Below are 27,700 nucleotides of genomic sequence, written 5' to 3'. Positions count from 1 at the left end.
ATCACAGCATTGCCTTAAAAGCAGCTGATTTTGCAGTTCAGGCGAGTACTGTGCATGGCAATGCTGGAGAAATTGGCAGGTGGGAAAGGGGAAGGGAATCATTGAAGGACTGGTGCGTTCCTAGGTGTGTTTGAGAGCTGGCTGCTTTCATAGCTCACAGGAGGTGTCCCTGCACACACAGTGCTCGGCTCTGTTATGAATTACAGCATACAACAAATAACTACTTCACCTGTATACTGACACCTATCATAAGCAGCCCAAATGACAGATAAAGGAGTTGACATCATCAGTAAATGGCTTTTGGGAGGCAAGGTTTGGTCCAAATGACTGCAGTGAGCAGGTGCTTTCAGAACTGGATTCCACTGCATCTCCATTTGTAAACACCCTGTGGTTCCTTGTGCTTTCCAAAACACATAACAAAAGTGATAGGGCTTTGAGTGATTTGCTTCCTCTTTTTCTATCCTTATTTTTACTGAATATGATTAATTGCTAAGGTTTTCTGTACTCCCCCTTCGTTTCCTCCCTGAACTGCAGTCTCTCCATAATTTAATAGCCCAATTTAGCATACCAAGAAGGCAGACATGGAGCTACCTCTGTGCCCAGAAACGTGGTCACAGTGTGGGGACCAGAGCATGTGCTGCTCCTCTGTAGGCTCTGTGCAAGAGGTTACCTGCATGGCAGCTGTGAAGACCTTCTCTCTGAAATACCTTGAAATAAACTTAATCTCTTTGATAAAAATAAGGTAATCTAAATTATGTTTAAAGGGTAATTACTATAATTAAGGGCTATATAGATTTATATCCTGGATATTTATGCCAGAAGTAATGAACTATTACTAAAATGTTCCTCCCTCCCTTTGAAAACCAGAATGATGTAGTTTAGTGTGATAGAAATGCCTGTGTTGTTTCTTTTCTGTTTCAACACTTTATAGCTGTAAAAAGGCTTAGGCTTAGACACTGAAAGGGATAATGTGTCTTAATTTCCATTTTGTCTGGTGAAAAAATGAATAGCTAATTAGTTGTAAGGGTCTCAGCCATGCAAAACCCCTAACAGGTATTTTGGAGGCAGTGCTTTTTCAGAAGTACACAATGTCTTACTCAGTGTTGATTTAATTATATTCCTGTTTAAAGTAGTAGATGATCAGTTATTTCAGCAGCTGAGTATTTGAATATTTAAAATATTCTGCTGTAAAACACATTCTAGCATTTACATGCAGTGCTCAAAATGGAAAAAATTTCATACCCAAACCGGGAAAGAAAAGCTATGAATATTGTTTCTGTTTTTTATTTGGGGAAAAGGAAGTGAAAACAAACAAAAAATTGACATCTTACAATTTTGTGGAGCTACTATCTCCTACAGAATTACCATTCAGATTAAGTCTTTCATATTACCCAGTTTTTACTTATGTCTGTCACTGCAAATTCCCATTCCAGCTTGGTAGGTTTCTCGTATTCACCATTCCTTCTCTAACAGATGCTTCACTAGACCTGTAAACTTTTTTTCCTTTGTGCTCTAGGGCTTTACTGTCTAGATGTTCACAAATACACAGCTTTTTCAAAGCTAATTGTATACTTAATACAGCTTTATAATTGTTCTGTTCTTTAAATCATTCCAGTCTTTCCACTTTCTCAGCAGACACCAGTATTATTTTCCTTAAGGAGCATGGGTGGTCTCAGTTGGGCTGAGTTTATGTAAGAAAATATCATCAAGGGAGTTTATTTAGGGAGGAGTCCATAACCAGACACGGTCTTTGAAGTGGCAGCCAGCGGGTGAGCTGGCTCACTCATGGGGAATTCTTCATAATTTATACACCACCAGTCTCCTTGTGCAGATGAATTTCTGAGTGGAGTGAAATGATGAATGTAGTTTGTGTTTCCAGTGCCTGTAAGAAGCCTCTGACCCCTGAAGCTTAAAGTTATTATTGTTTTTTTGTGCCTCCCTGGCCCTGCCATGAAAAGCCCAAGTAACACGAGCAGGGAAGGAAAAGGCTTTGGGAATAGGAGTCTGTCTGTCCCACCTCGTCAGCTCCATGCGTGGATCCATGCAAGGAACAGCTGTTGGATGTTTGCATGGAGGGACCTGACTCGGGATCAGAAGAGGACTGTTTCATGGCTTTTTCCTGTTTTGCAGGTTTTTAAGACAGGAGCGTGCATTATGCCCAGGGCAGGTATTGTAACCCATTTATGGGTGCCCGACAAGGAGGTGTTAAATGCAAGCAAAGCAGGTACCATACACTAGCCACCATGTGAGTGGCTGTTCCACTGCTGATTCAGCCAGAGAACTCGGTGGGGTTTTGATCTGGTCTCAGATCTTGATGAACGGTGCAACACCCTGAGTGCCACGGGGACATACACACCCCAAGCATCACACTGGTCCCAAGCGCTCTTCAGGTCATAAGCAGTTCTAATGGTTGGCACCTTCAGGTTTCAGACAATGCTGTGATCTCCTTCTGGGACCACTGCAGGAGGGGATAAGGCAGTCCTTGCTGTGACAGATTTGCAGTCAAAATCAGTTGAGTAGAGAATAGTGGAAGAAAACGGTAAATGTTTCAGGGCAGCAAGTAGGAAAGTGAAGTACACTGGGAGGATTAGGATTTCTTAGGGAACTTCAGTGCCATTGACAATCTCTACCTCCAGTACCTTGCCCAGAGTTAAATAATAAATTCAGTAGCCAGGAAGACAGCCCCGTTTGGGCCTTTTCTTTTTCCTCTGCTCATTTATGCAGGGCTTGACCATCTCTTTTGTACTAGTGAGGGTCTGTATATGGAACCTGGTGAATCTTTAATGTACACCTCTGCCTTGAAAAGATGAGAATGAATGTCCTGTACAGGTACTGTGTTGTAGATAACTTAAGACTTGAGTTAATGTTGCACTTGCAAGAGAGTATTGAAAATACTTTTAGGGCAAAGCATGCTGTCAGGGCTTGTCTTTAGTTCTATTTAACCCTTGAGAAATTGTACAGTATTTTTGGTGACCAGTTACCGGTGGTAAAGGATCCAATTACCCATGAGGCCCATAACAGATCAAGCAGAAGAATTTAGTTTCTGCTCCAGCATCTTACACTCTTGGATTCTGCAAGAATGCAAGCACTTGCAAGATTGCTGTTTTCTGTGACATTGCAAGTGTATCTTGACGCTGCTGTTAATTGATATGAGTTGTGCTAACTTTTTTTCATAAAAAGAGTGTTGGTTTGTTATTCATTTTGCCTCACAGGGGCCTTTTGAATATGGATAACTGGTTTCTCTCTCCTTATTCAGTATTTTAAAGTCACATAGTTGAAGTGATAAGTAAGTAGGCAACAACCTCAGCAGTTACTGCTATACAGCATATTTTGACATTGGAACATGCCAAAGCAGAAGTGATGACTGCAGGAGAGAAAAGCCCCAAACAAATCAATTGCCATAGTGTCAAAGCTGACCATCAGACCTGGGAATATAGATTGGTTAGACATCTCGAACACCTGTTGTTGATAAGAAACAGCTCAATTGGTGTCATCATGCAGACTGACATCCATCTACATTTATACTTAGAAGAGTGATGTGCTTTGTAAAGGTCACACATTGAAGACTCGGTGAGGAATTGCAGGCGTACCCAAATCGGAAGGTCATCATTAGCAGTAGTTATTACTAATAACATCAAAATGTTCTATATTTTCATTTTTCTTGTAGTTCTGGTAATGGAGTTTGGTTCTTGCTAAAGAAATACAGATGCTGCTCTGTTGCTGTCAGATTCATTAAGCACGAAATAATAACCAGAGGTTTGTAAGCTCAGAAAATGTGGCATGGGGCTGGAAGGCAGGTGTTAGAGGCACCATTGAATACCTTCTAAACGTCAGCTTGTTAATTTATAAATTATAAATCTCTATTAATCATACAATTAGCTCTCAAAAATTGTGCTTACAGTTGTTAGCTCGATGTACAGCGTTGCTTGACATGGATAGGATTTGCCTTACTGTGTAGGAAGGCAGGCAAACCTGAGCACCACACTATCTTCTTGGTAGTGTAAAAGCCATTACACTGCAGTTCAAGGCCTCTTACATTTTCTAGGGTGCACAAAGAGCTTATCTCCTCTTTTGAAGAGTTTCGTGGTGATACAGCATTACAGTAGCTGCTGAGAAACTGCATTTTTTTCTTTTTTTTTCTTCTTTCACACAAATCTAACACTGATCTGGTGTCCATACATAAATGAGAGGTCAGTGACATCTACATGAGGCAGAAGCTTGCTGGACATTGCCGAGTTGTGCAAAAGCCACAGCTTCCTGGTAATGTGTTCCCCTGCTGAGCAGGAAGATTATTTTCCCAATAAGCTGTGGTGTGGTATCTCTTATGTGGAGGGACACTCTGTCCAGGCCTGCAGCTGGCCACTCAAGATGCCATTTCCCCATCTGGAGGACTGAGACATTTGGCGAAAGGATGCCTTGCGCCTTGGCGGCACAGTCAAGCTCAGGGTTTGTTTGACCACTGCAGGAAGGGAGCTGAGAGCTGGTGCCACTCAGACCTGGTCGGTCTCTCCAGCAGGATGGCCAGGAGGTAAGCCATTCTTCTGAAGAGCTCAGATGTGAGCTGGTGGTGGCTCCTGAGTTTCTTCCAAACCAGGCTGAATTCACAAAGCTCAGATGTGGTGACACCATTGATGCTTAAACACATGTGCCTTTGTGCTTGTAGAAACCGCTGATAACTCTTCCATTCAGCCCTCAGTTAGAGGGGCTCATTTGAGTGGCGGAAACATGGATTTACACTGTAATTGCTTCATATTTTGCAAAGGCAGGTGGCAGCTGGCAAGCCTGGGGTGGGAGGGACTGGGGAGGGGAGGGTGTGGCTGCTGCGTATTGAAGGATGGCTGCCATGGTTTTCCATTACCCACTCATGGTGGTGAACTTCCACTGGTGGCCAGTGAACATGCTGTCCCAGAGGGGCAGGAGGCCTTTCTTGGCCCCCAGCACAGGGAACACAACTTCAATTTATGTCTCCCTTTGTCCTCTGTCCCCTTGCATTCAGTGCAGTAATGCAGAAACTGAGAAATACAGTCCCTGAATATCTAGGAAGCTCTGAATTGCTCAACTTAGCACTAAGCTATGAATTTGGGTGATGTGTTTTTGTGTATGGAGTGCCTTTTATTGCTGCTGTGTTTTTACAGTCCTACCAATGGGTAGCTGTTCTGGTTTTTGTTTACTGAATTTCTTTGTTGTTTCTGGTCTTGTTTCTCCCTTCACACAGGATTTGATCCAGGAAATAAATGAATTGCGGTTGAGAGTGGGAGAAATGGACAATGAAAGACTCCAGTATGAGAAAAAACTGAAAACAACCAAAGTAAGTGAGGCTGAGGGGAAGAAGCAGAGGTGGGTGTAAGTCAGGCTTTAGAAGTTCGCTCTCTTTTCCCCAGTCCTCGCCTGCACCCTGCAAAATCCTGAGCACACTCAGGCCCAGGGGTTTCGTGGTACTCGCTTAGCAACGGGTTATTTCCAGATTTCATGCTGTAGTTTTCCGATCTGGGTATTGTTTTTCATGAAGGATAACTTCCCATGCAGCTGGCTGGTAACAGTATATTTATTACCTTATTTCACATATGCGTCAAGAAGCACCAGTTGCGGTACATAAGGCGTGTGCCATAGGTGAGACCAAAGCTGAGCGTTTAGTTTCTCCTAAACGTGCTAAAAATGAGCCACTTCTGAAGAGAAAGCATTCACCTAAGTAATTCTAGCAGCCTGTTTCTGTAAGTGTCTAACTTCTCTTTGCCATTTAGCCTTGTCTCTTTTCTATCTTTAGTTTTCTCTCACTCCTCTGTCTCTGTTACCAGTCATTAATGGCCAAACTTTCTAGTATGAAAATCAAAGTGGGTCAGATGCAGTATGAAAAGCAGCGGATGGAGCAAAAAAGCCAGATGCTAAAGGTGTAGTAGTTTCTGGGAAACATTGGGCCTGTTTCGAATCCTTCATGTTCCACCATTTTATGGTCTGTCTTGCATCGTGCTGTCATGCTCTGTTCTTCGTTCATTGCTGTGTGTTGATAAGCAGTGCGCTCTTTCCCATTAGATGTGGAAAGCTCTTTATGTGGATATTCCTTGTAAGCAGCTTTTGTATTGCATGGGAGAGGATTTTAGTGTTGTGAACTTTGCGTAGGTTACGCATAGTGCAGTTAGACTTGGGTTAAAATCATTCCCCCTCCAAGGGAAGATTGCCTCTCTGTAGCTTACATCCATTATTCAAATGGAACTTTTCTCACCTTTTTAGAGACAACTTATTCATGAAAGCTAGCTAGAAAATAGTGATTCTCTTATACTGTCCCCTCTCCCACATGTAAATTTACATACCGTGTTTCTAATACAGGGGAAGCAATACCCATCAACAACCACATGCAGCTCTAGTTGCCCATGGGTATAGCAGCAGCTTTTCGAGTGACCAAAAGATGGTCTTGTTTTGGAGAAGCATGGGTCCCACACTGACTGAAATCCCATCAAAATCAGTACTGAGTTGGAGCACTGGAGAATTGTATTGCCCAACCACTGTTCTGGAAGAATCTTTGATTTCTTGACAATTTTAAGATTGATGTGTTTTTTTTGATGATGCTTTAGAGCAAACAGGAACCAATTTTAGGAAATTCTGTGGTCTGGGCCATAGTTTGGGTTGCAGATCTCACGATATATTTACAACAGATCTTTTGAGGGAAGCTTGGGAATATATCTTAAACCACAGTGTTCTAGTTTGGTTTATTCCTTTAAGGATTTAAAATTTCCATTAGAAGCTGTAAATGCCAAAATTATGAGTCTTGCCTTGTTTTGTTTACAAACTGAACAAATTAAATTTTCAGTGTTGGGTAGGTTGCACTGAGGGTCCTGCGTTGATGATGCTGTTGCACAAGATATCCTCGGACACGAAAGAAACATGTTTCTAAACTGTGTAGGATTTGACTGAAATTTAAAAAAGTTAAATGCATGGATCCATGCCAATCACTTGCTAGTGCAGATGGTTAGATCTATGTTAAAATTTGACAGCATTTATCTAATACACCCCAACTCCCCCAAACACCATCTGTCTTACTCTCATGAATCTCAACTCTAAGCTTTCTTTCCCAGTGCTTGATCAGCAAACCCAAACCATGGCAGAGGTACCACATTTTCATCTGAACCGCTTTCCAGTATGTGTTTATGTGCTTGATGGTGTCGTGGTTGATTTTTCTTTCATAGAAACAGTGGTTATTTCTGAAACTGTCCTCAGCCTAGTATAATCACGGTTCCATAATTGTCCAGCTTTGAACATGAAAAATGCCCTATAAATACCAAAGTGTTGGTAAATTCTAGCATTCAGCCTCATCACCTGCAGTTTTTCTGTCTCCGCAAGGTTACATAAATAAGAAAACTGCTTTTTTTGCTTTACTCCTTCTTTTTTAAATTTAGAGGTAAAATCTCTGTACACGAGACCAGCACTTTTGGACCATAGGCCCCCTGGTTTTGCCTCCCAGTGGACTCAGCGGTCTGTTGTGATGTTCAGAGTCAGTTTGGTGGGTGTACCCTCAGCCAGTGTAAATGTCGGGGGGCCCTCGGTCGTTTCCACTGGCTGAGGACCTGTCCACTGTGCTTCGTAGGAGGGGATTTTGGAAACGTCTCGGACACGTGTGGAAGCTGTCACTGAATGATTCTGTATCTGTTACAGGATGAGCTATCAGCTTTGAAAGATAAACTAGAGCAGAAGGAAGTCGAGGTAAAAAGGTTGCAAGAAAAATTGGTTTGCAAGCTGAAAGGAGAAGGAATTGAAATACTGGATAGAGGTAAGAAGAAGGGAGGCTCTCTCACCGTGTCCTCCTCAGTCACCTCGTCTGAGGTCATGTTTCCGTGAATGGTTGTCCAGGAAATAAGAGATAAAAGCCTCAATTTTCATATACTTTTTGTCTTTGTGTTTACTTCTTTTAATATTTAGTGGGTGTTCACAATGCATCTGCTGAACCTACTCTCATAGCAAGTTCTTGATCAACTTTAAACTAGCCTAAGTAATCCCTAGTTAGCTCTTCACATGGCTTGCATGGTGCCTCTAAAGATGCAGTTTATATGGATAAAGAAATCCTTAAACTAATTTCAACAAGTTCCACAAAAAGATTATATTGAGAAGGAAACTTTCTGTGTGGGTATCTATGCTGGGCTTTGCTTGTACACCCCTTACTGGTAAGGAAAAGGAAAAGCCGCACTGCAAACCAAAGTGTGATCTGTACCAGCAAATCTTCAGTGTGGATCTAGCCGTAAGTAGGTGAAATTGAGGACTGATTCTGGATTTGTGCACTGGTTAAGTCTAAATCCTAATTAAGCTTGAATTAGCATAGAAATTTTACATGTCAGATAATTCTTTTATTTGCTTGCAAAGAAGAAATAAAATCAGTATTTATTTGGGGGAAACTTAGATTCAAGACCTTATTTAAAACCAGAAATTTTTCTTTAAAGCCTCACAAAAATGTTCCAGATTTTTTTGACCTGCTGCAATTTCACTTCTGAATATATCTCACTGATAGTTATTGCTGATTTTAAGATTGTGCTTTTAAAGTACATTTTTCTAGAAGGATAAAGCCACAAGAGATTAGTCTCCTCCCCTGACCTGAGGAGGAAAATGTTGTGTGTAAATTGTCACATTTTATTTAATAAAATGCTTTCAAAAACCACTGCATAAGATCACTAAAAGTGACCACATTGAACCATGATTACCTTTTTTTTTTTTTTTTTTTTTTAAAGAATATTTAAATGTGAACAAGAGCTGACTTTGTTGCATTTGTGACTGCTTATATGGGTCTTTCCTTCCTGGGAGCTGCTGTGTACGCTGATCTCCCACTACTCTCTGGTTTTCAGCTTTAGTTTTCAGTATAGCTCAGCAGGAGGTCTTCTGCCATGATGAACCATGTTTTTTCTGCCTTGGACCAATATTAAGTAATGCTGTTTGCAGATAACACAGGTTATCTGCCCCATTAGCTGAATTGTGCTTTCTGAACAAATGTACATACTTTATCACTTAGCTGGCTTTTGCTAGTAAAGTGTTAGCTTAAGAGTAATCTATTGGCATTAGCCTTTTCTGAGGCCTTACAAGTGAAAATTTACAGTTGAAAAAGATATCCTTGAGACAGGTAGTTGTGTTTGAGAGCAGTGAGACCATTTGTGTGCACCGGGGAAACTGTGAACTGCTTGCTTCTGCAATAAGTGAGGAATGGTTGACTCCTTAAGTGTCGTTATTGTCTTAAAAGTTATTTAATGTCATAACCCTCATGCTAATTTCAAATCCAATGGATTTTCCTGCGCAGATGAAAATTGTAAAAAGAAGCTCAAAGATAAAAGTAAGGTTTCTGGTGTCTTTCCACAAGCATTTGCATTTCAGAAGTGCTTTCCAGAATAGCTTTCTGCATGTGTTTGCAAAACTGCTTTAACAAACATTGTTAGGTTGCATCATCTATAATCCTTAGTTACACTTACAGTAAAATTTGAGAATAAGGGTGGATATATCACACTTGAAATACAAAGTTTTCTGAAGAAAAGCTGATAGACAAAGGAAGATTTGGTCTCATGGAGACTCACAGAACAGTTGACTCTCAATGAAATGCAGTCACAATCCAGTAAACCAGATTTCCAGTTAGCATAACTGAGTGAAAATCATTGGAATTGGATTGGTTGCTGTTTTAGCTCAACATGTCTGAATGTCTTTCATCTAGAAAGCCAGCCAGGCAGCTTGTTTCTTCTTGCATTTCATTAAGGAAGGAAATGTTCTTCCCACTCTATTTGTTTGCCGAGAAATTTTAGGAAGTTAAAACAAGATAAAATGCTTTCTTGCCTGTGAATTTGTCTACCTGCCTGTGTTTGTAACAAAATTTTAAGTTTACATCATTTATGCAAGGTAGATTTTTAGTAAAAATGGAGATTATTTCCATTCTTTTTGAATTCTAGTCCAGGACACCTCCAAAATCTGACCTTGTTAGAACATACATGTTTCCATGTATTTATGCTTTGTAAATAAGGATTATAGATGAAGCGCAGAACACTGTCATCTGTATTGGGGACCTTTTCCAAGTCTGAACTACAATATATGTTCTGGCATGACTGCTCATCACAGCAAATCCTTGTATCATTCCATTGTGCTGTCCTCATTTCTACATCCATACTGAATTAAGGCTAAGCATCACTGCACAGTGCTTTCTTCATCATATCCATTAATCCTATTGCTTTGTATAGTGGGTTTTTGAGATGCCATTGGGGGTATTTGTTGACTGTTGTAATGAGGGTATGTTTTATTGCATTCCAAATGTAGTATTTTTATATTTTGGACTTCTTGCTTTGCGATTATTTGAAAGATGGAGATAGTGAAAGTCAAGCAGTAGTTTTACTCTTCACTTTTCCATTTTCCTAAGGCTGGGAGGGTGGGTAAGGAAATCTCCTGAATTTCATCATTTCCTTGATAAGAATGTCAGAAAAAGGGGTTTCAAGAAAAAGAGTTTTCTTCTATATATGTCCATCTGAAGTAGAATTAAGTGCTTTATGTTTTGTCTTTTAATTTGTAACTTTGCTTTCAGATATTACTGAGTTGCTTCTAGGTTTTTTGTTTACTTATTTCCTTACACTGTCTTATTTAAATTGACTTAGAGAACTGTATTGTGTTTTTAGATATAGAGGTACAGAAAATGAAGAAGGCGGTAGAATCTCTAATGGCAGCAAATGAAGAGAAGGTAGCAAAGTCATTTTTTCAGTAATCATTCATCAGATTGAGTTAAATCTCTATGAAAATCTTCACATATGAACTTGTCACAATTAAATTAAAAAATCAAATTTGTAAGAATCAGTGATTCACTATAGAGAGAAGCACTGCAGTGCCTTTAAGGGACTATAACTGAGCATTTACGAGCTCTATCACATGCACACAGAGTCCTTACACTGTTGTGTCATTCAGTTCTGTGCGACTGCAGTTTACACCCTGTTCTGAAAACGCAGAGAGCTCCATACAAGTCCCATGAGATATCACAGGCTGCATTTCCAAAAGGGCTTTCTGTAAAGGATGAATTGTTTTCATGTATGGCTTTGCGTATTCATATGCATATGCATTTTATAGGATGTTTTCTTTTGATCACCAAAGCCCTAACTCCTTTGATTACTACTTTCTTTGTACTTGGAAAATTTATTATACTTTACCTTTGACTTAATAAGGGAGCTGAAACCTACTTTCAAGGCTGGGGCAATTCTGGTGATTACCAGATGGTAGTTTCTGCTAAATACAAGTTTTGATATTTCAAAGCCTCTCCAGAGTTCTGGGTCCTGTCCCATCCACACTTCCTGTTTCTTTTAGTCTTACAACCCATTAAACTGAATATCTACAAATACCTAGTATTTGTATTTCTTATTTTTGATTTGCTGAAGGAAGAAGCACGGTCACAACTTTCCTTTATTTTAGGATCGGAAAATAGAAGAGCTTCGGCAATCACTGAATAGGTACAAGAAAGTTCAAGACATGGTGATACTGGCTCAAGGTAAAAAAGGTATTGTACAATCAAAAAAAAAAAATCAAACTTTCATTTAAGCTCCAGGTGCTTTGTGGTAGTGTTATATTGACTCTTAGACTTACCTTTGGAGGCATCTCTTAGAGTAAAAGCCAGTTCTTCAACTGGTGAGAACTGGTAAATTGCCTTTTTGTCCAGGCAGCTGCACATTTGGGTGCTGTTCCATTTACCGTCTGGCAGTAGTTAACTATTATTGTCATGTTGATTATTTCCCCCTTGTAAAATTAGTTTGAATATGATAAGCTCTCAGGGTCTTTCCATAGCCTTCTGAAATGCCTTTCAGGGCTGGCTGCTTCATTAACTGCTAAAAATTGCTGTTTGCCTCTTGCATGTATCCCTGGGCAGGAGTTGGTAGCTGAGCAGAGCAGCGCCTGAGCGTGCACATTCCTACAAGCCAAACCAGCACTGCCCCAGCGGCTGCACGCGCTGTAATAGCAATGCCCAAGGGCTGCAAAAATGTCAGTAGTAAAGCGGGTGTGCTGCCAGGACTGTGTTGTGATGACACGCCATGTCTTTGGCATGTAATGAAGCCTTCACAAACCACCACGTGCAGCAGCTGTAGAATAGTTCTCCTTCCTTACTGCAGTGGGGGGCCAGGCTGGCTTTTCCTACCAGTCTTTTTTCACACACCACACCCCACCCCCTCAGGAAAAAAAGTCCTTCTCTGCCACCAGATAATGAGCTTACTGTGTGGCTGAAATGGTAGGTGTAATATATACTGTGACATGTAACGGTCCATTCTGTATGTGCCAAGGCTGGTGGAGGTTTCCAGATGAGGAGCTTCTGATCCCCAGAAGTGATAAATGTTGAGGTGGTCATCAGTTTGATGTAACTGCATTGAATACCCTATCTCTCTCCTTTCTCCCTTAAAGAAAATCAAAATAAACACATGTAGAACATTATAACTGAAATGGTTCTGGGTTTTCAGATGAAAACACTTAGATGGTAGAAAATGAGCATCTCCCTTTACAGCAATAGTCCTGTCCTGGTGGGTTATTTTCCCTGCATCATCCTGTTCTTTCAGAACTTGAGTTGCATTTTGTAAGTCACTGTCCTCTGAAAGAGCTGTCCCCAACAAATTTTAGACATTAGCCTTCTGATAATGTATGCATGTATGATATACACGTAACTTAAAAGTCCATGCACCAAAATGTTGTATTACCACTGAGTGTCACTGAGTCCAGCCTTCCACAGACCTTGAATTGACCCGAGGTTGTTGTCTGAGCTTCTTTAGGACAGACAAAGGCTTGTGGCTTTTGATGGCTGTGCAGATGTTGGAGGTGGATGGCCTTCCTAGGAGAAGGATGTTGGAGCCCCAAGAGATCCTTTCAAAGAGTGAAAATTTTCAATAGCCCCACAAATGGGTGGGGGCGTTGCAGGGCCACGTGAACACCCTTGATCTCCAGCTGCCTGTCCTGCTCCCCCTCGAGCACTGCAACCCTGAGGCCGGTGCAGCGGTGGGTTCAGGAAGCAGCTTCTCTTAGTCTGGCATCATGGGTGTAAGCCTGGACAGGAGCTGACATGTGCCAGAGCATGCTGGGCTGAAAACTGTGGGCTTTGGATCTTGGTATGTGAGGGATTTCCTTCCTTGCAACCGCTGCAGGTCACTAAGGACACGGCTGCATGTCTTCAGTCTGCGAGGCTGGGAAAGCACATGATTGGTGAGGGAAGAGGAGAGGTGGTGAGGGCAAAACACCATGCTGAGTGTGGGAGGAGTGGTGTTTTTCCAGTAGGTGTTGCTCTGTCATGCAGTGCTATGCCTTCAAAGGCAGGAGGAGGTTAAAACAGACCTCGAGTCTCTGGAAACTGTGCTTGATGGTCAATTCATGGAGCGTGGACAGAGATTTCAGGCAGTAAAAAATGAACAAGAGAGGTTTTTGCTGTGAACAGACTTTGGCGTGTATTTGCATCAGATCTTTGGCAATGAGTGCTAGGTTTCTGCTCACTTTTTAGTATCAATTACCTTTAACTTTTTCTTGTCAGTGTCAGTACTCTGGTATCAACGACAAGTGTGGAAATCCAAGCGCCTTTTGGTAGTACTGAGTCAGTTCAGGAGCAGCAAGTCGCTCACTGGGAGCAGAGGATGCCAGATTCTGGTGCGGGCTACGGCATTAACTAAATGAGACACACTCAGTTTGTGGCAGCCTGCATACATAATGTAGTCACTTAAAAGCTGATGTTAGACTCTTGTGCAGTGGGATGCATTTTTCCTGTGGGTAATATGAAGATACCATAGAGGCATCTTAAGACTTGACCCCCTGGTCTTTCCCTAGTGAATAAGGGAAAAGAAGTATTTAGTATGAAATTCCAGAACACGGGACAGGAAATAACTACTCCAGTTTACTCAGCTTGTTGAAATGCCCTGAGGGCGTTTGCTGGGCCTTTTGCTGTCAGATGTATGTCCCCGCTCTGCTCCAACCCTGTGATGTTGTGGTGATTGAATTGGGAAGCGACGTTTGGCAGTGACTCCCCTTCTTCCATTGTAATCTGTCCTTAAAAAAAAAGTAATCCTAGCCTCTTCCCTTTTTGGCCCATAAATGAGCACGGCGGCTGCGCCTTGCTTGGGAGCGAGGGTCATCATGTGTCCAGAAGCAAAGCCAACAAGGTTCCATCTTCTCACCCTTCAGGCAAGGAAAGTGATGGTGAAGACTTCTTGAATTCAGGGTCTGTTTCCACAGTTTTATTGGACACACCAAGTCTGACTGATCCAGAGAAAAGCCCATCCTCAACCCCAGTAACAGCATCTCCAATCCACGATGAGTTTAATGTGAATATTCATGAAGAGGTATCTTTTCTTCTTCCTCATTTAATGTGATCACTCCTTGAAAACATTGCTTGTGATGGATTCATGTTGCAGATGCCAAAACTCAAGTTTCCGAAAAGATTTTTTCTGGGTTACACAGTTTTTAGTAATGTCCCATATCCTTTTGGAGAATGTGAAAGCTGATGAGGAGTTTCATTTGAGTTCAGTTAAATTTATTTTTCTTAATCATCAAATGGGATCAAGAGACAGCAAATAGCTGTATTTGTCATGAGAATGGGTCTAAACCACTTTTCCTGTAAAACATACAAATTACTTTTCATATCAAACATAGCTGTTTTAGGAGCTGCATTTAATTTGTCAGGAACTTGAAGTAAACATGTTGGGACTTATGTAATATATCCTGTCATGTTTAAAAGGATGCAATCATCATTACATCCATTCAGTTAAATGGCAAGTAGGTTGTGGTCCAATCTCTGATTTTTATAATCACATTTTCCAGTAATAAAACTATAGATCTCTCCTCTTAAAGCTCTGAGTCAGAGCAGGGACTTGACTGACTTGCTTGACTTACAGCATGAACACACTATGAAGAAAACTAAATTAAATTAAATGTTTAGCAGCTTTTTGGTGTTCTCTGAGTGGCTGAGGACAGGGGTAAACCTGAAAAGTGAACTACCCTTCATGGGGTCTGCGGTAGAGATAGATTTAGCGGGCAGTTTTGGGAGACTTGTGAGATTTTTGTCTATGCTGTAGCTTATCTGTGCAGTGATTCACATCTTATCTTCAGTGCCATCTTTCAAGTAGTAAATCATTGTATTACAATAGAAAAAAAAATCACTTTTAAAAATCTTAATTCAGATCCTTTTCTTCATAGTTTATCTGTTACTCTTTTTTCATTTATGACTGCTTAATTCCAGCTCAAAACGATGTAACACATATTCTTCATTCTTGTTAGAATTCCTTACAGATCCACACCAGTATTTTACAGATTTCAATTCCTTCTTTTTCATCAACATCCAAGAGCTCAGAACCTGTTGCAGAGAAAGTGAAAACACAGCCTAGGCCAGATCCTGCAAGTGAAATGAGGTATTATTGTTTCCATGTATTTTTCAATTGTAAATCCAATATTCTGTGACATTTAATGAGAGTAATAATCTGTCAGTTACTATATTGTCAAGTCATTGTCTTGTTAGTTCTTGAAGTGCATTGATTAAATCTTTTTCAGTAAGCAAGTATTAGTTTGGTTGCTGTTGCTTGTAGCAGCATTCATGCTCTGTACCAGCTGCTTTGCAAGAAATGAACAGAAGGAGAGAAAAAACTGATCTAATGTAATGAAAGACACAAAATCATTATTTTTATCTAGGTTTACATCATCCAGGTCTGGCTGAGATAGTGTTGGCTGTGCTAACACAAATGCATTCCTGATGATTTGCATTCAGGCATTTTCCCCAGTTGCTGAAGATTGGTGTGAGGCACTGCCAAAACTGCCACACAAGGACTGTCCGGCTCTAACCCTGAGCTGTTAATGGAGCCCCAGAAGGAAACCCAAGCGGTGTTTCAAAAGATCAGAGAAAGATATCCTTGCTGCTCTCACTTGGCATGATGAAATGCAAAGATACTTCTTCATTTGCTCTTAGGAGATTTTGAAAGCCAGATGAAATGTGTAGGCGCAGCGTCCCGGGCAAGCCAGGGTGGGGATGTGTGGCTGCACCCCGGGGCTGCGGCTGAGCTGTGGCACCCAGGGAGGGGCCCCTGTGCTTGGACCCAGTGGTGGTGAACCCTCCTGGGTGAGAAGTGGCTGTCAACTTCCTGCAGCTTTTCTAAGCCTGCACCCTTCTTGCCTGGGTGAGGAAACCCAGCCCCTGCAGATCTGGACTGGGATGCAGTGAGTACTGACAAACACACCGGACTCGCAGCTAGGCAAAGGCTACACTTGGGTTTTTTATTCTGGGTCCAAATCCCTGGCTTTATCTAAATGAGCATCAAATACTAAGAATCCAGAGGCAAGGAAATCTTGTTGACTTAAAACCATCATCAATCTCGATGTGAAAAAATCAGTGCAAGCACAAGTTGATCTGTGGTTTTTCTGGTTCCAGCCAAGGAAAGCATCCTGTCCAGAAGACCAGCTTTGCTTGGTTTCTGCTGTGCTGTGCCTCCTGCAGCTCTAGCCATCACCAGCAGGGATTTCATCTATGTCCCGTCTTGGAAAAAACCAAACAAATCACTAACCTGCAGCAAAATGCCCCGCACTGTGGGTGCCTCCAGGGAGCTGGTGACCTCCACTACTTCGTGCTGCTGCAGACCCTGCGCATGTTGTAACCTCTGCATTTATTTAAGCTGAATAGTGCAGTATTGTCATCAACTTACAGTGCGAGTTGTCTTTCCTGGGACTCTCGAGTTCACCTTTGTCCTTTATCTTTTACAAGACTTGCCACTGTAGAGGGGAAAATTTGACGTGTTAGTACCATAGCAGCTGAAGTGAAAACAGGATTAAAGCAGGCTGAGATAATAGGGTTTCTGTATCGGCAAGGTGTTTGGATAGGATCCCCAAATCCCTTACTTTTTTCATATCTTTTTCTGTTTTTCCAGTGAAGGAAGATCAACAGGTTCCTCCCCAGAAACTCAACTGTGTGATAGTCCAGCGTAAGTATCATAATCAAAAATGTTTAGGAAACATATTTATATGTGATTGTCAACTTGAAACCCCCCGCAACGCGCCCCCCTTATTTTACATACGCATGTAAATATGTCAACTAATTCTAGCTAAGATGATATTTAATGGTGGTAGTTTTCTGCTCATGTCCTTTGTTTTTGTGGTCATTATTTTTCCAGTGCTTTATCTGTGCACATGTACAGTTCATTTCTTTTACACTGTGAAGCATCTCTAATTGAGTTGTAGACTGTCAATATACTTTGAAATTTACAGTTTTCCTTAGTACATGCACATGTGATTTGCTTTTTTCTTTTGATAGTGGGGGGAGGGTGATCAGCTGACTACAATGAGAAAATAATTTTAATTTCTGCCACATAGCCATATTCCCTAGGGAAATCAGTGGAACTATTTATGAACTCGAGTTAAAGCAATTTATTAGTAAGGAGCCTAGGTCGACAGGGTTTGTCTGGTACATGGTGTGAGGCTCAGCAGCTGTTTTTATTTTGAGTGACTTAGTCAGTGCCATGAGAATATTCCCAAAGCCAAATTCTACTCCCCTTACGTTGGTATAAAGATAGGTAACTTTGTAAAAATGCAGTGAAGTTACTCATAATTTATACCTGGTTGCAGGAAAAACTTTAGTGGTAACTTTCTTTTCAACCAGGCTTAAGTGTTCTAGACTGTAAATCCCACCAGAAGTTGGGGGATATCTGGTCCGAAATGGAAAATGGAACTGAAGATAAAATACTAAAACACACATGACATGCTTGATTTAATGTGCTTGGCTTCTTTAAGGATTAAATTAGTCAGAAGCCTGTTGCTAAAAATACTGGTTTTCATAGCTTTTGTTTATATCACTTCCTTTGCCTGTGTAACTTCTGCTTGTGCTTCTGAAAATAAAACATTAAATAAGAAGCTAAAAATATTCAAAGGTAGGCATCATGTCACTGAAGCATTAGCAGCAGTAATTATGATGTGGAAGTTACTGTATCTCAACAAATTGTGTGAGATCTGATCAGTGCACTGATTGCTTTAATTCCAAATGTCTTTGGTTTTAGTATATCTCATCATGTATGATAATGCTTTCCTTAAAGCTGATTCCTGGGAGTGCGTTTATCTTGGCAAATTTCATTCCAGTAACTTGGCTTGGGTTTTATGTTGTTTGTTTCAGAACTTCTTCGCTGCAGAAGTCCAGCAGTCTGAGCAGTTTGAGAAAAGAGACATCTGAAGCGGTTGGTTTGGTCTCCTACTTCCTCCCACCCCCTTAGAAATAGGGGTGATGTCTCTGTTGTGACAGTGACCCTGTGGACGCTTTGTTGCCTCCTTCTGAGAAATTCTGAGTCAGAGTAGAGTAGTCCTCACGTCATGTGTTAACAATGGTCACACACATGTGACATCTTCCAGATTTTATTAAAGGAGAAAATCTGTCCTTGAAAACACAGGCACTTTTTTTTTTGTTTTGTTTTTTTATGAGGTGTTTGAGATTCTCTTGCTGTGTTTTTCCTCAGATAATGAGGTTTGGTTTTTTTTTTAGTTGATACGCTTTTCTGATTTAAGACAAGAAGAAAGTAAGTCCCACTACCACTTCCTACCTGTGTTTAGGTGCATAATTTTGCAAGGCCATGTAATTAATGCATTGTAAAATACAGTCTGGGGTGCCTGTATGTTTTACGTGGTTGGGAAGAGAATACTGAGCCTTTGTATGTCTGGTGATAACTTCAGTTTAGGTCTCTCTTCAAGTGACCAAAAGCAGCTAGCCTCTAACAATGTCATTAAATCAGGGCAATTCCTGTGCTCTTTTTTGACAGCCTAAAGTCCTAAAAGCTCCCAAGTTCCGTGATACCCAAGGTGCTGAGCTGTGTCTTAACAGCTCGGGAGGGATGTTGACAGGACTGAAAATGTAACCAGAACTCGATGATGGGAGCCAGAGTTCATGTGTTAGGGTTTGGGGATTTTTTTGTTCGTTTGGACAGCCAAGGAGTGGAGGCTGTGGATGTTTTATCTACTTGGCTTCTATCCTGTCTGATTCCTGCTTTGGGTCCCCTCAGCCGGCTGTGCCTATTAGTGCCTTAACAGACTGCATGTCGCTAATTATGTACAGAGCTAATCCTTTACAAAGTAAACTGAAGCAGCCGTATTTTCCTGTCAGCTCACTGACCTCAAAGAAAGCAAGAGTTAATCTGTGTGAAATACAACTATGAAGAGATTTATTTTGGGGGGAAAAAAATAGGCAGGGAAGAGTATTTCAGTCAGTGTTTAACTCAGGGTAATCATAACGAATTGAATACTGGCCATAAACCATGACTTTTTAAATGTCTTTCTTAACCCTTCCCAAACAGGACAGAGACGCTGCACAGAAGCCAACAGAGGTAACGTGTGTGTGCGCACTCGTGTGTGTACATGGGGAAACACAGAGAGTGAGCGGGTGTTCAAAAGCTTAGTTGTGTGAAATTGCAGCTCCAGAGGCGGAATAGCAGACCTGCAGACAAGATAGCGAGGAGTATCTGATGGTTGTCACCATCGCTTCTGTGTCAGGCTCGCAGCGTCTCGCACACTGGATGGTCTTTCAGTCCGGTTGAGCATAGGGTTGCCATCTAAGCTAATGTTTCCCCCACATATTCTACCACTAGATAATTAGCAAAGCTAGCCATTAAATATTTTACTGACTCTGTAATTACCTTTGATTAGTGTCTCTATAAAAACCTTTGGCTTTCCAGATTGTTTTCTGTGACTAGCAACCGTGTTCCTAGAAAGACAGTCATTGCAGAGCAATCACCCTGCGGCACCGAATGGCCATAGTTTGCACACAACAATTAATACCTATAGGAAGACCAGAGCAGAGACGACATACCTCAGATACCACTTGTAGGGTGGATGCTGTGTCGATTCAGCAAAAGCCAAAGGATCCTATTTGGGTTGCAAATGGTTTGCTTCGTCCTTCTTAAAGAGACAGTGAAACAACCAGCAAGGTTAAAACCACTGCTTTAAATTGGTTAACTGGTGTGTCTGATGTCTGTCTTGGCATTTATACTCCTTGCTTGATACTTAATTTCCTCTCAGCTTTGGCAGTGGACATAGTTAATCCATTAATTCTGAAACTGCAGAGCGGGGATTGACGAAAAGAGCTGTCTGACATTTGGCAGAGAACCAGTATACTATGGGGGTCTCATCTCTCTCTGCTTTCCGCTGCCTCTACAGCTACCAGTGGGGAAGACAGCAACCCTGGAAAGCTGGAAAAGTTCAAAGCCTTCCAGGACTGTATTTTTGCCTTTTCCATACCTGTAAGCCAGCCTTGCAGAAACTGAGAAACATCTTAGAGAAGACAGGTTACTCTTAGAGGTAGTGATAGTAATCCTGGGTTCTGAACATACTCAGATGAAGATCTTGTTTATGTTTTCTTTTATGGCCTTTACATTCTGTTTTCATGTAGTAACAAATGAGAGAGACTCTCCAGATTATCTGGCAGCAGTCACTTTGCAGCCTTGCAATTCCCTGATATTGAATCTTTATTTCCCTAACTTGAGCAGGTTAAACCTCCTGTGGAAGGTAATAATTTCGCAACCCTTCCTCCAAAGTCTCCTTCTCATGGTGGCGCAGGCGATGAGGATAGTTTTGGTACCCGTAAAGCCAGATCTTCATTTGGACGGGGCTTTTTCAAGATAAAAAATAACAAGAGGACCGCAAGTGCCCCCAATCTGGGTAGGTATCGTGCACCTGCATGGAGATTCTGTGTATTTTGAAGGGTCTTAACAGCTGTAACTGTCTTAAGAAGCAGGAAGGCTAGCCTTAGTCTCACTGTGACTTTGTGGCACTTTTCTCAGTGGAATGTTTGGAAAATATCGAATAGCAACAAAAAAAAACAGGAAAAAAAAACCCAAAACCCCAGAAGAAAACCTCACTGATGTAATGAAGTATTTGCTCTGTTTCAGCCTCTGCTGTGATACCTCCCTGGGACCTTGCAGTGGATTGCTGCTGTTTTGAAATGCTAGCTGTCTGGCAGTAGTTCACACATGGGACTTGTGGGCTTTTTTTCCCCTGGCTCCATCCTCAGTTTATCTTACATAAGATTTTCAGATGTACAGAAATGCGGCAGCAGCACTCAGTCTTCCTCTTTATTTTATGTGTATTTAAGCAGCCTTGCAAAAGAGATGGTAACAACAGGAACAGGATTCACAAGTTATTCAAGCTCATGTTGATTTTTGGACCTGTAGTGGAGGGGGAGTAGTTTTGATAATGTCATTTGATGAATTTGCACGACAAAGAAATAAAATATTCTGCTTAATGCAGAAGTTGCTGTTGCCACTAACTGAAATCCTACTTGCATTCACTGCTCTGCTCTAGGAGTCTTTCCACTGTTCCAGTTCAAGCATCAGGGGAGTCTGTGCATCAGATCTACTGCCATTCATCTAAAGTTTTTGGCTTTCTCTTGCACAAGACTTAGGAATTTAACTCCATCCTTCAGAAGCCTGAAGGGGGATAGCTTCTGCTTTGCTGAGCAGAAGAGTCTCCTGTTCTTGCTTACTCAAAGACAATTTTTGACTGTTGTTCAAAAGAAATAACATACCTGCACATTTATTATACATTGTCCATATTTACCTGTGACATATAGCATGGGAACTTGCTAGCTTACTTGGAATAGATGTACAGTCTATTCTGAGGGTTGGACTCTTTGCTTTGGTTTATTTCATGTGTGCTTTTGTGTAATCACTTGTTTCATCCTGAAATTAATTTGCCTAACCAAGAGGAGTACTTGCGGCTGTCATAAAGATTTGGAAGATGGGCCGTCTAAGTCAGGGTCCTGTGAATATGAGTAAGTTATTTATGTTATCCAGATTTCAGTGCTTTCATCTGTAAAGCTGGTGTCCAGATACTTGCCACCTCACAGGAGCCCACGTGAGTCACCTGCCCCATGTGTCATGGAGCAAGTGACCTCCCTGCACCAAAGTGACTGCGGTGCTGTTTTACCCTCTCCACCGTAGAGCTCTACTGCATTTCTTTTTTTTTGTGAGAGGGGGATTAACGTGGAATTGGTAATCCTAATCTCTGTGTGAATTCAGCATTGTGTGTGGCGCATGTGTCTCATGTACCTCCCTCCTTTTGTCTTGTATTTTGCTGATGTAAGTTTTGAACTGTGTTTTACCTTGTCCCTCTGCGTGTTCTCTCCCGTTGTGCTGCGTGTGGTTATGTGCATTGTTCGGATATCTGAAGATCGCAGTCGAAGTGCAAGTGCACCTACTTTAGGTATAGTAATCCTGCATGTCTGCCTGTACCAGCGCTGTCTTGTGACTGCTGCTAACAGCTGGTTATGGCCACACACTTTTCAGACAAGAACTAGACACCAGAGCTCTGCATTGAAACTTTGTCCATCACTAAAAGGAGTTTTCATGTAACATCTACTCTCTGCTAAAAAGTCAGCTGCGCCATTTCTCAGTAACTGCTACTAATGAGAGAGATTGCGGGTTAATTTGCAGAGACCTTTGCCGTAACTTTGAGCACAAAGTTACCCGCAGACCAAGGTAGCAGGTGGGTGTTGGTGATGTTTAAATGCTGGAGGCACCTTTTGCTGTCACCTGTCCTGTGGCTCCTGGAAGAGCTTAAAGGGTGGCAAAGCAGGGAATGAGGTATGTTTCCCAGGCATTCACTTAGGGGACTTCTGGGGGGAAGGATATGTAATTCCTCTTCTAAGATACATATATTATAATAAACAGATGAGAAATAACTGGGGCAAATGGGGATAGAGCCATTCACGTAGTAAAAACCAGTCTTGTGATGTGTGTGTTCCCTGAGTGGTTCTGGCAAGAGCAGGTAAGACCTTCAGCGTCCTACTTTAGCAAGCAGAGCTCTGTCAGTCGCGGGGGCGGGGGGTGTAGAGCCAGCCAGTGTGCCCCTCACTGATGAAGAAACCAAGTGCTCTGGGCCCTCACAATTTCCCCTGTGGCCCCTTAAATATTTGCTGTTCTATGGGGTTGTGCATGAAAGGGAGCGAGGGACAAGGAGCAAACGTTGCAATACCCGCAAATCTCCGCTACTAATGCGCCCAACCTTGTCCTGGTATTCTCTCTCTAGAATGCTGTTTAAACATGTTTTTTCTAAGCTAGCACTTCTTTTATACAAGTAAAGCAAAAACCACAAATGCAAAAGCCTGGTTCGAAGTTAGTGCTGTCTCTCACTTGCAGGATCCATTTATCAATAGTGGTCAGACCAAAGTGCCTAGAAATAATCTTTTATGTGACCTTGTTGCTTCACTGCAAGGTTTAACACCTAAAACACTGGTGGAAAATGGGACATGTTCAAATGTGTTCTGGCTGAATCATCTAAACTTTGCCCAGCTGAAAGATACTCTGGCAAAGCCTGCAGTTTGTTGCTGTTTGTGGCACATTGTGGCCGCCTCAGCATTAACTCTGTGACTTGAGACTACATGTCCCAGCAATACATGTGCTACCTTGACTTGGGTAACTTGCTTGGTTTTCTTCTGAAGTCTGAGAGTCCAGTTAAAAAACAAATTATGGTCATCTAATTATACAACCATGTTAAAAGATGGTAAAAGTGGTTACAGGCCTGACTGTCAGCCTGCTGCAGGCTGCCTTGCCACGGCTGCTTCATCTGAACAGGCTCATGCTGTCACTGTTCCCCAGCTAGTAAGTGGCATAAACTCCACATGGTAGTTTTATTCAGCTGTCTGGCACTTGCTGGCATATCTCTGCTTACGTAGCCTAGTAGATACTGCAATTCTTTCAGTTTTCTTTTTAAATTTATCTTAAAATAGTTCTGTTCTTTGTTAGCTCAGCTTTTGGGGACAGGAGCCCTCAGGTCTGTTGTGGTAGAAAACAACAGCTACACATCAAGGATTTAGTGCTTTTAGAGTGGGTGGTAATGTGTAGGGTCTCTAGTCAGAGATGCTTTGTGCATCACTCAGAAGATGTAGTTCAGACAGAGCCTGAACTCCATGGTGTTTCTCTGCAGAGGAACAAAATATTCCACAGTTTGCAGAAGTGAGGGGAAAAGGGCCCTCCTGCTCCTGGAATTTCCTGGATGGGGAATTTATGGAATACTGCAGCTTACTAGGAAAGATGCCTGCAGGGAAATTACTTATTTTTCTGTGCTTTGGGGACACCTGGTTTGGTTCCCTGCCACAGCACTGAATTGTTTCTGGGCATCCACGTGCCTCAGCTCTGTCTGTGAAAGGACTGTAGGAGCACTCCCTGAGGAAAAGTAAACTTGGGATTTAATTCACTGATTGATTCACAAGGCGTTTTTTGCCCACCTTGGATGCAAGGCACTTAACTGGTGCAGAGCATTGCCTTGGAGTGTTCCCAGTCCAGCCCATGAAGGAGGAACATGTGTTGTTTCTCCTGGATTTTCCCATCCTTCTTTGCCCCATTTTCTTAACATGGTGGTTTTCAATAATTTTAGCAAGAGGCAATTCCAAGTTCAGGAGTGTGTCTGTACAGTCCTGCGCAAGTGGGTCTTGATGGGCCTTTTGTTTTCCAATAGCTGAAACGGAGAAGGGATCTGCAGATCACTTGGATCTGGCTGGCTTGCCCCCTCGCCCAAAAGAAACGGATAGTCTACAGATGACGCCGCCTTCTCCAGATTCCAAGAAAAAGGCCAGGGGGATCAAGAAGTTATTTGGAAAGTAAGTAAAAGATGAGAAGTGACCGTTCTCCAGAGCTGGGGCTTATGCAGGGGTTTGCTGGGAGACATCTTCCCTTTTTCCCCCTCCGGCATGTGGCTCCATGGTTTACAGTCTCAAGAGCAGGAGCCAGTATGGCATTTGAGAGAACTAACAGTAGATGGTGGCAGGTAGAAGAAGAGCTACAAACCCTGTAGGAGATCTTACTTATATTGGTTGCAGCAGTAGCAGCAAGCCTTTTCCTTAGCCAAATGTGAATATGCTTTCTTCCTTTAAACTAGGCTTAAAAGAAGTCAGTCGACCACCTTCAACCCAGATGACATGTCCGAGACGGAGTTCAAAAGAGGAGGAACAAGAGCAACGGCGGGACCACGACTGGGCTGGTCTCGGGACCTGGGGCAGTCTCACAAGTAAGATGAGTGGTGTAAAGCGTGCTGGTGCCCACCTTCCCCCCAGCCCCGGTTGAGCACAGGGTCCAGAGGAGAAGCGCAGTGCCCAAAGGAAATGTCCCCTCTCCTGGCAGATGGGAACAGGCGGAACCAGGCTGCTTCCTCCTTTGAGAGATGGTCTTTGCAGGGTTGGGGTTGACTGGGTGGTGGGCTCCTGCTGCCGAGCAGAGCCTGCCTTGCTCACGGCTTTGCAGGAATGTGGCTGGGAGGCCGCATGAAGCAGGGTGTGAGCCCTCACCTGGCAAGGGCAGATACTCCTGGGGTATGTTTCCTGCTGTTCTTCTGGGTTTAAAGGCTAAAGTGAAACACTGTGGTCTCGCTTCAGAGTTTTAGCCATACGAGGCAGCAGAGGTCGTTGTTTTCATTAGTATTAATAGACCGTGTTTATTGTGGTAGTGGCAGGAGATCAGCAGCCAGCAGTGCTTCGTGGTGCGCACGGTTCAGAAGTAGAGACACCTTCCACATGAGGTTCACCTGACAGCCTGTCGTGATGCACATTCTCCCCTGGAGATTGTCCCACCTCCCACAGAATACTCGTGAATTAGGCTTAGGTTTTGGTTTTATCATTATGTATGAGAATAGGAGATTTGAGGCATGGGATGTATCAGTCTTTTTTTCATAAAATCTGTAGTGAGCTGGACACGCCATTCGCAAAGTGGACGAAGGAGCAGGTTTGCAACTGGCTTCAGGACCAAGGGCTAGGCTCTTACATAAGTAATGGCAAACACTGGATACTGTCTGGGCAAACGCTTCTGCAGGCTTCTCAGCAGGACCTGGAAAAGGTGAGAAATACTGGAAACACTGCTTTCAGTTAAAGCTACAAGGAAACTGCTATTTCTGTGCATGTAAATCATGTCTGTAAGATGCACCCAGTAAAAATAAAAACATAAACAAGATGATTTTTTAAAATATTGTCATCTGCAGTGAAATCAAATCCGTTTCATTTTTGTTGAAGTTTCATAGAAATGTAGTGCTCTGTAATTAAGCCAATAATTACAAATATGTGATTTGACTTCATTAAGCATGGACATATCAATTGGCTATGCCACCTTCTAAAAATATGCACGTGAGAGTGCCTCATGGTCCTGGGTTTGTAGCCCTGATTCATTAGTACTCATGTATGGTACAGTTATTTTATGTCTGTGTGAGAAGTGTGTAAAAAAACTGCTGGTTTTGTCTGATTGTATTTTCTGCCCATTTTACACAAAGAGGAATGAGGATTTGTTACACACAGGATGATCAGTCTCTTTGTCTTAAATCGTTACAGAATTATCTTTTTTCTAGAAAAGAGTCAGAAAAAAAAGTTGATTCAATTTATACTTTGAATCCACAGTATTCTCTAACATTTGAATTTTCAGCTTTTAAAAAAATCACTCTCCTCAGCAAATAGAAAGCCTGATTTCTCAATTATGCAGTGAGCTAATTCAAAATTACAGTTACACTACAACTGGAATAAGAAGAGTGTGATATGAACGTAGTGGCTTGTTAACCAGAGTTAACATTAACTAGCAAGTGTATATGGGATGGAAGAGATCCTGGAATGGCTGCACTTGCAGTTAAACTGGGGAAGGTGTTACGCATTTGGAAGCATTAATAAAAATCAGTAGTTCCTGGGAACTTCACATGCTCTTAACTAAATAATTCTTTTAACTTAAGTGGGAGGGAAGGAAATAATCCTATCAAGTATTTTTCTGAATGCTGACATGGTTTATATTGTGGGATTGTTTTAACCTGGTATGAGAACGTTGTGGCTGACATTTTCCTACAGTTTGGAATCCACCACGTTTTGAAATTAATTCACCACAGTGAGTGGGCCTTTCCCTAGTGCTAAAATGATGCTGATATTCAGCAAATATAAAATAAACCTGCTAAGTCACCAGCAAGTGCTGAGTACAGTGTGACTCCCTGAAACCATTTGTAATTCAGCAGAGGGAGAAATAAAATACAGTATTGTCTCTAGGTTTGCTGCTTTCTTTCCTTTCACAGGAGCTTGGGATAAAGCACCCATTGCATCGGAAGAAGCTCCAGCTTGCTCTGCAGGCGCTCGGATCTGAAGAGGAAAACAATCATGGGAAACTGGATTACCACTGGGTTACCAGTAAGATTTTATTACATGCGGAAGCAGCAACTTTAGACAGGGGTTCCTAATTATGGCTAATTTAGGGCTCAAAGAATGAGAACAACATTAACTGGCGGTAGGTAACTTCGCTACCACACTGACGTGAGCATCTGTCTCTGCCTTAGGGTGGCTGGATGACATTGGCCTCCCCCAGTATAAGACCCAGTTTGATGAAGGAAAGGTGGATGGCCGAATGCTCCATTACATGAGCGTGGTGAGTAAATGGCTTTTCTTCTCCTGACATCTTTTTCATGTTCTGTTTCTCCCCACTTCAGTGCATGCTGGCATACCTCCAGATAGCTCACTAAAGACCACTTGAGACTAGAGAGACCTGCTTTCACCGTGCCTATTGCTGCGATGGCATAGATGTTAAATTCACGTAACACCCTCCAACATCCCCATCCCAGCTTCCGTGTTCCTCCTGCTCCCTTTGGGTCCATTCACCAGCGACAGCAACCTTTTTCGTACCCCACAGCACAAGCAGTTGTGCCGTACCACACACCTCTGCCAGCAGCCTTCTCCCTTCCCACCTTCACCTCCTCTCAGCTTCCCCCAAGCCTTTCGTGGCAGCAC

The 27,700-nt window shown here is 42.2% G+C and overlaps 1 protein-coding gene across 13 annotated transcripts in view; it reads left to right on the top strand.

Moving 5' to 3' along the window:
• The window catches only part of PPFIBP1 (PPFIA binding protein 1), a 121,981-nt gene that overhangs the window by 86,168 nt on the left and 8,113 nt on the right, over nucleotides 1-27,700 (top strand). For 2 of the 13 annotated variants that reach the window (XM_074872196.1, XM_074872197.1), the window contains 18 exons: nucleotides 5,216-5,308; nucleotides 5,796-5,888; nucleotides 7,648-7,762; nucleotides 9,272-9,304; nucleotides 10,623-10,684; nucleotides 11,404-11,488; nucleotides 14,137-14,294; nucleotides 15,229-15,359; nucleotides 16,863-16,916; nucleotides 18,098-18,158; nucleotides 19,266-19,295; nucleotides 20,454-20,625; nucleotides 22,135-22,167; nucleotides 24,421-24,562; nucleotides 24,841-24,969; nucleotides 25,640-25,790; nucleotides 26,995-27,106; nucleotides 27,253-27,341. In XM_074872196.1, coding sequence (XP_074728297.1) covers nucleotides 5,216-5,308; nucleotides 5,796-5,888; nucleotides 7,648-7,762; nucleotides 9,272-9,304; nucleotides 10,623-10,684; nucleotides 11,404-11,488; nucleotides 14,137-14,294; nucleotides 15,229-15,359; nucleotides 16,863-16,916; nucleotides 18,098-18,158; nucleotides 19,266-19,295; nucleotides 20,454-20,625; nucleotides 22,135-22,167; nucleotides 24,421-24,562; nucleotides 24,841-24,969; nucleotides 25,640-25,790; nucleotides 26,995-27,106; nucleotides 27,253-27,341 — 1,743 coding nt within the window. The remainder of the gene's footprint in view (nucleotides 1-5,215; nucleotides 5,309-5,795; nucleotides 5,889-7,647; nucleotides 7,763-9,271; nucleotides 9,305-10,622; nucleotides 10,685-11,403; nucleotides 11,489-14,136; nucleotides 14,295-15,228; nucleotides 15,360-16,862; nucleotides 16,917-18,097; nucleotides 18,159-19,265; nucleotides 19,296-20,453; nucleotides 20,626-22,134; nucleotides 22,168-24,420; nucleotides 24,563-24,840; nucleotides 24,970-25,639; nucleotides 25,791-26,994; nucleotides 27,107-27,252; nucleotides 27,342-27,700) is intronic. The other 11 variants (XM_074872199.1, XM_074872204.1, XM_074872203.1 and 8 more) reach the window with 11 other exon arrangements.

The sequence above is a fragment of the Strix uralensis genome, chromosome 5 (assembly GCF_047716275.1).
Source record: "Strix uralensis isolate ZFMK-TIS-50842 chromosome 5, bStrUra1, whole genome shotgun sequence".
Classification (NCBI taxonomy): domain Eukaryota; kingdom Metazoa; phylum Chordata; class Aves; order Strigiformes; family Strigidae; genus Strix; species Strix uralensis.
Note: the sequence above shows the minus strand (reverse complement) of the source record. Positions and strands in the feature narration are given on the sequence as shown.